Source organism: Poecilia reticulata, linkage group LG6, assembly GCF_000633615.1.
Source record: "Poecilia reticulata strain Guanapo linkage group LG6, Guppy_female_1.0+MT, whole genome shotgun sequence".
NCBI lineage: Eukaryota > Metazoa > Chordata > Actinopteri > Cyprinodontiformes > Poeciliidae > Poecilia > Poecilia reticulata.
This window is the reverse complement of record NC_024336.1, coordinates 6,897,988-6,907,086: the sequence shown is the minus strand read 5'-3', so window position 1 is coordinate 6,907,086 and position 9,099 is coordinate 6,897,988. Positions and strand designations below refer to the sequence as shown.

The window sequence follows — 9,099 nt, the reverse complement described above, 5'->3', positions numbered from 1 at the left end:
TATATATACTTGCTGCAAACTTAATAAACCAGCTGACATAGACGCTGAAATGCGTCTCTCAAGTCGTCTTGAAGGGTTATGACTTTTTTTTTTTTCTCTACAGATTTACCAATTTGAAAAAGTTTGTTATGAGCCTGTAATACAGTTCAGGAGAGTGGTGGGTTTATAAATCCAGTATTAATCACGCAGGAATCCTCCTTGCCGGACTGATTTAGTTTGCTGACTCCTGTGGGAGAGAATCTGATAAGTGCTGAAGGGGATGACTTCATGGGTCACATGAGGTTACTGGACCAGGAGCAAGGGGGTTGACCTCAGTCGCACCAGCGGGATCCTGTGTGGGGGGTGGGTACAGAGTGACCGTAGACTTAGAGTCTCACTATTCCCGTTGCGGCATCTATTTCAGTGATGCAAATTCTTATTTTTGGACTGTTGTTGCAAGTACAGTCTAGAGGGGGACAGGTGGCTCTGAAACTAAGTCAAAAGTAAAACAAATGGATTTTTTTCCATCTAAGCGACACCGCAAGGTGCCGCGCAATTATCGGGTTAATGAGCATTTTGTTGCCTCTTTGCGCAACCGTGACGTATTACTCGCTTATCCAAACAAGTTTGCTTCCTTTTTGTCAACATATCGCTCACCGAGGATGACGGGACAATAGACGCGGCACCAAAGGCTGCTGGGTCATAAATGTGTCTTCATCTGTTCACTGGGGCTTGCTGGTCTGGGCCGCATTGTGTTGAGATGAGGTCATTAAAGAATAATTAAGCCATAAAACAAAGGGGTCATTCTAGGAAAGCGCAGGTTTCCCATTTTTGTCCGGAGTTACTCAAAGCCATCCCCAGGGGGCGATTGATGAGGGGACAGAGGGGGTGTGGGGGGGTGAGCGGAGTTCAGGGAGCTCTTTGCTCTTTTCAAAGTGAGCTCGCCGTGATGGACAGAAAAGAGGAGAAAGCTCTACAGCGGAGACAACCGCCACTGAAGGTTTTGCGGGGAACTTAAGGATTGCTCACACCGTGGGAAATGTTTGTTCCCTGCGGAGCTGGCGCTCTCGGTTTTCTCCCATAATAGAAGTGTGTGATGGGTCATTCTGCCCTGAGAAATGGTTCTACCTTCTAAACGATGTAAAGATCAGGATCCCGACTCTTCCACGGGCCCTTTCACCTCAGAGGTCGCCACTGTTTTTTTGGATGAGTCGGCACAGAGAAGGGAGATGGAAAAAAAAAAAGAAGAAAAAAGCCATGTCATTTTAGTTCAGACAGAAGCCAGTCGGTTGTGAGGTCCAGTTCAGCCCTCCTTTCTAGCCAAACGTCTGGGAGATTTACTGAGCCAACACTGGGAAACTAAAGCTTTGCCTCTTTCTGGTGATGCAACAGGTCATTTGTGTGCTTAGATTGCTGCTAGTAGAGAGTTGTAGGATTAAATCGGATAGCATTGCAAAAAAACAGGCACCAGCTGCCTTATATTTAATTATATGTGCAAAAACGTGGTCTCACTTAAATGTTCTGTAATTAAAAATAATCTCACTAAACCTTGAATTGCAGCAATTTTCATGTAATTCTTATTCCTACAAAGCTTTAGTAACAAATCATTGAGAGTTATACTTGGTTTCTTACACCTTAACATCAGATTAAGTTGTTTTAAAATAATAACAACAGGAGAACAAAGGTGTAAAAATGTTTATTTTCATTTTGACAAGTTGAGTAGTTTGTGCACAGATTACCAGTTGACAACACATCACCTCAGGCCTTCAGCTAAAGAAAAACTAAAGTTTTTTTAGTCAAAGAAAAGTTTTTGTTCGTTTTAGAGAGATACCCCTAAATGCATTTCACTGCCGTTAGTGCAGTGCCGATTTGCCAACTCCAATTAATTTATCACTTTTTTTTTTTTGAAGAACTGTTTTAAACGTTTAAAAGATCATTTTTTTAATTGATCTCACGTAATGTTAAAAATTTTCGAGACTGATTTTCGAGCATTCGTTACCTGTAAGCCGTCATCAAAATTCCAAAAAAATAAAGGCTTTCATTCTATGTGTACTGATTCTGTAAGATATAATACATTTAAACTTCCGAAATGAAAAACAAACCTTTTCAACATTTTAGATGTGATTGTGGAATGTGCAGAGGAGATCCTCATGAATGCAATCAGAGCGTTGGCTGAATGCAGAGAGCAGACTTGACCTCAAGGTTGTTATATTACTTGAAGTGCTGCCGTTATGGTATGATTAGATTGCAGTTCTGGCCTGTGGCCAGTGTGTCCAGTCCTACTTTATATTCTCTGATGATCAAATCCTTTAGGTCACTAAGCAATTTCATTTTACTTCTTGGCTCCTCTATAGAGAAGCCAGAACTGTGATGTGTTGCCATCATCATTTTACCCAGAGCTAAAGTTCATGCCGTGCATGCTGAAGAGAGTTGGGTAACTGCATATGGGAAGGAAAGTGAGCTCACTGTGCACAACAGAATATATTAATAGACTATGTTAACAGTGATTTTTAACCAACAGTTAGCTGGTTAACTTCATCCACATTCAGTTCTGGGAACTGAAAAATAACGGGGTAAGGCGCAGCAAGGTGTCAAAGTTTGACGCTCTAAGGTCTCATAACACTGCACCGGAAGGGTGCCGAGAACAAATTGTGAACAAATCCTTCCACTCTTGGTGAACAAACACAGTTTGTACTTGTTTTCCGTATCCGATCCGTACGTTTCCCGCTGTCAAATGCCCATCACCTGTGGGGACGGCTTTGGTGTAACACTCCCGTAAAGATAACATTCCAGGGTCCAATATCCGGCTTAAGTGTGCGCATGAAATTACCATGCAAACACCACTGTGCCTCATGGCTCAAAGCGCTAAGAGGCTTTGAGAGAAGCTGAGCTGCCAAATCAATATTAGCATTCCTCTGTCAGCAGCTCTCTCCTTTTATGATGATGTCACTCCTCCCACTGTCAGCGTGTGAGGAGGGAAACACATTTCCAAAGTTGCGAACACATGACAGGTCAGCTTCTGCGCAGACTGTTCACACAGTTGCGGTGAATCGCTCGCTTACTGATGAATGCGCAAAAAGGTGCAGGATGTGTGAAAATGTTCCGTTGTTGTCGTGGGTAAAAGTTCAAGAGTGACCGAAAGCGAGCTTTGACAAGAGATTTCTGATTCGGTATGTTCTTTCCATACGTTCCCGTCAAAAGCAGACAAACTCTTTAAAGAGTTTCGCCCGAGGTAACAACAGCGTTACTTCAGTGTCAATGAAAGTCAGTTGTAAGCTGAACCCCACACGGTATATGCTCTCACATGCAATCACACGCTTTGTGCCAAGGCCGTGAATGACGTCTCTTTTCTCTCCGTCAGGTCGGAACGTTTGCGACGCAGCACGCCGAGTACTTCTTGGAGCCACTTTTGAACGTGTCTGGCGCGGAATACGACGAAGAGCACAACAAACCACACCTCGTCTATCGACACGAGAGGAGACGAAACGCCTCGCATCCCGATGAACCCTGTGCTGCCTCGGGTAACAGACAGCCTAACTCGTTTGCCTGTGACCACAGTCTGTCTGAGTTTCACCCTCAAACACTTACCTCCTCATTACCTGTGCACACGTCTCTGAATCATGGCCTTTAATGCTGCCTTAAAATTTAAATTCTGTCAGTCACAGTTTTTGTGTGTGTGTGTGTGTGTGTGTGTGTGTGTGTGTGTGTGTGTGTGTGTGTGTGTGTGTGTGTGTGCGTGTGCGTGTGTATGTGTGTGTGCTCTACGATACCTGAAAGATTTCAGCCTTGGTTAAGGGGTTTTAATGAAAGCCTCTCTCAACTTAATTAAGCAAAACTGGCTCCAAGGGCTGTTTGCTGTTTGTTGCTTTTCTTCTGCTGAAGCAATCTTTGCCAAGTCCTCTGGCAGGAGCTCAGACAAGGTTAGAAGTAATTACGATTTAGTTTGGAGTTGCATTTAAAAGAACTCAGGGGAAATGTTTTCCGCCCGAGAGCCTGCTTGTGTTTCCTTTAGAACTTTTACGGCGAGGGATCTGGGTGGCAGAAAAAGCAATGTGACTGAGTGAAGTTCACCTTGATGGAAGACTCTCGCTGAACTCCTCAAAGGCAGCTCTCAAGGTGGCCTTTTGTGGCATAATGCAATAAATCTTTTATGGGTAGAGCTCTTGAGTTGCTTGTTGTGTGGCGTCGGCCTTTGTGGTCTGATGGTGGCCTTTGTCTGCGGACTGACCAGGCCAATGACGCCTTGTGATGCTTTGGCCTTTCACTCTTTAGGCCTGTGTGTGTGTGTGTGGCAGGCAGAGACTAGGGCCAGAGATGTTCACTGCACCCCCACCCTGGGACATGTTTGAATATACTCACCCTTTAGAAAAACATCAGATGCCTCATCATACATTCATTTCGTATTACAAATTCTGCTTCCTGGGTCTTTCCCCCTTTGGTCCAGTTGTGACCATCTCAATACTTTTACTTTACACAACTTCAGCCTCTACACAAACGCATGCAAATTCGGACATTCAGACTTATAAGTCTGCACAACCACTAAGAAGCTTGTGGTAAATGAGAGATTCTGAATTTCAACAGGGACCTCCAGGAACAATAGAGAACTTCAAAATCATATTTAACCTGGTCATGTGTGATCGATATCAAAGTAAATACAGAATCCAGTTTTCAGCTGGTGGCTTCTTTTAAGAAGGGGCAAAAAATGTGAGCTGGAGTGAAAACAATGTTTGGTTTGTAAACCTAACATCTGGTTGTGTCACCCCTTTGGCAGTAAAAACTGCTATCAGAGCCTGGTGACGGACGGCTTCACTGCAGTGGAACTTTGGCCCAATTTTGGACTAGCTTTTTATTTATTTTTTGAGCCATTCAGAAGTGTTCTTCCTCCTCCTGCAGTGTGGTTGTTTAAGATCACAATGGGCAGAAAACCCCAAAACAATCTACATCCAAAGTTTTTTTTTGTAAGTCTTGGTCCTCATCAAGATTTTTTTTTTTTTTTTGGGAAACCTGAGTTTCTGTTTTTTGGCTAGCAGTGGTTTATACCTTGAAATTCTCCCACAGATGATATTTTCCCCCCAATCCCTTCCTTACTATTAAACACTTAGCTTCACTGGACAGTCGACTTGTCCAGGGTGTACTGCACCAATTACCCAACGACTGCTTGTGAAAAGATGGGGAAGGATAAACTGTCCTGGGAAAAGTGAGGCCTGGAGTGCTTTTTATGTTGTTTTGGGTTCTTTTGTGACCTGGATTGGGTCTTTGAGCAATTTTATTATTATTATTATTATTATTATTATTATTATTATTATTATTATTATTATTATTATTATTATTATTATTATTATTATTATTATTATTATTATTATTATTATTATTATTATTATTATTATTATTATTATTATTTTAAACCATTCCAGAGGAATATATGTCAGTTACTTTGTTTCGCATCTGTTCTTGAATGTGTTTCAAATGAGACATCATTTGTTGCATTTTGAGATATTTTAGCCTAATTCATGTGGTCAAATGTTTTTTCAATTTCCAGGCCTGACTTCAAAGTGTGGCTAGAATAAGGTGAACTTGTTCTTTTTAGGTCTATTTGTCATCTGTGCTGGAAATATTGTTTTCTGTTTCCCACACCCTTTGCTCTCTTTTTCTTTACCATTTTTCTTCTTCATGTCTTTATAATTTTTATTCATTTTTTTTTTATTAATTTTTTTTCTTTGCGGTCTGACCCAGACCGCAAAGACGTAAAAGTCGATCATTCAACAATATCCCTATCAATATTAAGTCCTGAATCACAATCTTTCACTTTTAATCACAACTTTCTGTATCTGCAAAACTCACAAATAATTAATGCACAACAAATAACACTTTCTGGTGCATGTAAGAGATGGGAGGTAGGAAAAAAAATGTAAATTTCCCAGGACACCTGTGGGGCTTCATCAAAGGAAACCGAGGTAAACATGGTGGAGGAGGATTAAAAGAACCGGTGATCTCAATTTAGGATTGTGAGGTGACCCAGGCTGCAGCTCCTCAGCTTTATCAGATAGGAGATGGAGTGATAAAAGGTGCTCTTTGAACGCCACATTGAGTCAAGACTAACAAGCCTGTCATGTCTTTTTATGGGAAAGAGAGCAGAGCACGCTGCTACTAGCAGGTCCGATGTAAACCGTGACTTGACGCGTGCCGTTCTGCTTGCAAAACACTTGTAGTTGCTGCTTTTTGAATTGACATATCGTCCTACAAGGTTTGAACTGCTTTCGCATTTTCATTGATAATCTTTGATTTCAAGTAGCTCAATGCCGTAGGTTGTTCTCTACAACCAATTAGACAATGTGTCTAATCATAGTTGGAAAGTTTCAAGAAACATATATCTTGCAAATTGGTTGTTTAGTATGGAAACCATAACTCCTTAAGCACCATGAATAGCATCTCTAAAGAAACCGGTAACATCACATAATTTCGAATGCTGCAAAATGGAGTTCACATTTCAATCTGCCTTTAGCGACTTAAAAATAGCAGTCTCTGTTTGTATTCTCTTGATTTAAGGGAATTCACTTTGACTCTTTAAGATTTCCAAAAAGGTTACCAGCTTTTCCAAATCCCAAACATTCCATGAAAAGAGTTTGAAAGCCCACACAGACAAGTCACAGAAACTTTTGTCGTTTTACTTTTAGCCTTCCTGTTATCTGCTGTTATCTCTTGCTCTATTGTGGCATTAAATAAAACAGACATGTTGCAGAAAATTGTTTCTCTTTAAACAGATGCCTATACCTCATGTGTGGTCACTTAAATGCCTCACTGGCAGTGAAATAAACCAGCTGTGTGTCTTCACACAGCTTCCTCACCAAAGGGTGTTATTGTCACTGTGGCTCTTGTTACAGTGTGTCTCTGATTGGACAGAGATCACGTAGTTTTATTCCTCACAGCATATGATTTCTTGGTGCAATTTCAAACATTTCAATAGTCCTAAAGATTGTTTTCTAGCTCCATGTCCAAAATGTAGTGGACAAACTAAAGAAAAATGTAATTTCTGGTAAAATGTACAGATGTTATTATAATTTTTAGTTCATTTCAGCTTAATTTCAGCCAAGATTATCCTTATTCGTAGAATAACAATTTACTTTCTAATGTATCCATGAAATTATTGACCCTGAGAGCATGTGATGTTGTTGAGAGGCTGGATTTTGGTATTATTTTTGAAGTTACAATAGCACCCTTTGTCAGGGTCAATCATCTTTATGACTCCTTTCTTCTCTTCCTCTCTCTATGTGTCTGTGAAGAGGGCTCTTATTCGAAATCAAAACTGGGAACTGGAGTGCCGAGTGGTTTGGCAGGTTTGGGACTTTGAAGAGGTTTGAGGCATTCGAAGGCCTTTTTAGGTTCAAACACATGGAAATGCAGGCTGACCAAGTGTGCCCCACTTGTCATACGGCTTCTCCCCACTTGCAAAGAAATTGTTTTTCTTTTAAACATTTGCTCACGGGTGGTCATTAATAATCTTCGTTTGGCTTTCGTTTTCCAAGCAGTCCTTGAAGAAAACTCACAAAAAGACCCAAAACTGAAAAAAAGATGTCAATCACGTCCAACTGGAGTTGATGGGGCTGGAATTACAAAATCACCAGTGTTTGTGGGTATATTGCTATTACTTGTTTCTGGTGGTATCCAGTCGGGTGTTAGGGCTGATCCAAAAAATGCTTTTTTAAAAGCTGAATTCTGGGTGCATCTCTATTTTTCTACTCATTTTCCTTCTTATACAACATGTCAAACTACTGTCTTACCTCACCGTAGGTTACCATAACAACAAGAATTGGGACAGTTGTACCTCGAGGCAGTGAGAGTTTCCAAAACTTGTGTGGTTTTTGAACAAATACGGTTAAAAGTAACCCAAAGTAACATCTGCACATGTATTTAACTGAGGTTAAGTTTTGCTTTCAATGTGGTGATCTTTGACATGTAGAAATCCTTGACTTTGTCGTGCATGTGCCATCAGTGTCTCAGAGTTGTCAGAACAGAAGTGGACTCGTAAGGACTTTTAAAGTGTTACCTCGATGGAATGTGATGTTCTGTTATTTCAGCAGACAGAACATGGCCATATATCTGTCTGCAGCAGCTTTTCTTCCCTGTGTGTGTCTTCATGGACTGTTGATAAAAGCATCTCTGTCACATGACGAGCTGGTGAAAAAAATTAGAGATTTAAACTGACTTTGTTTTTTTTTGTTTTTTTTTTTGGTTTAACGGGTTAATGCAGAGTTTTGTCAGAAAGAGCTCGGACAGCCCAATAAGTTCTCATTGACTGATATGCGTTGCAGTTGTATCAGTTTCCTTCCTCGCTCTCCCAGTCTGGGTGATTTCACTGCTGTGGAGAATACCACTGGTGTACGTAGCTGTTGAGAGGGTGACTAATGTTTAAAGTTACAAAGTGCTTTCTTGAGCCCGGTTCTGGATTCAAAAGCATCTAGGGTAGAAGCTCACCAGGCTCGAATCACAACACGGCTTTAATGACATACATTCTGCAGGGTATCTGTCTCTGAACCTGCATGCCAATCCGTGTGTTGTCCTTCGAAAAGAGATAACCCAAAAGGATGAGGGTGTCTGCAGATAGGGGTAAATTCTTCACCGGTTGCCTCTCTCTGTGTTTTCTAAAACCCATTTGGAGACGGACAAGAATTGAATAAAACCGAACGGTATATTTTTTTTCTAGTACCTTGACAGAAATTTGGTGGCTTAATTTGAGCTAAATTACGAGGCTTTTTATCCTCTTGAACTCACTTGAACATATATTGTGTCTAGGATTTTGAATTTTTTCATGGCAGCACCTCAGTTTTTTTTCTTTATTTTTTTACATTTTGAAAACTTTCAATGAATTAGAAGAAGCAGCCAAGAGCCCCGTCGTAAATCTCGAAAAGCTGCAGAAATCCACACTTTGGGTGGGAGAATCTGTTTTCAGGACAACTATCTGTTGCCTTCTGAGTAGCGAGAAGAAAATCACAGTTGAAAGTCGTGAAAAGTCCCTTTTACTTTTCCCTCAAGCCATTTAGGACCACAGCAAGAAGGTGCTCTGGTCAGACGCGACCAAATTGTAACCTTTTGGGTTAGCTGCACAATGCTGGATAACTGACA

At 41.0% G+C, this 9,099-nt stretch overlaps 1 protein-coding gene across 1 annotated transcript in view; it reads left to right on the top strand.

The window, feature by feature from the left end:
* Positions 1 to 9,099, top strand: part of LOC103465836 (A disintegrin and metalloproteinase with thrombospondin motifs 20) — a 95,788-nt gene that overhangs the window by 3,647 nt on the left and 83,042 nt on the right. The window contains exon 3 of the mRNA XM_008411017.2: positions 3,341 to 3,500. Within this exon, the coding sequence (XP_008409239.1) occupies positions 3,341 to 3,500 (160 nt within the window). The remainder of the gene's footprint in view (positions 1 to 3,340; positions 3,501 to 9,099) is intronic.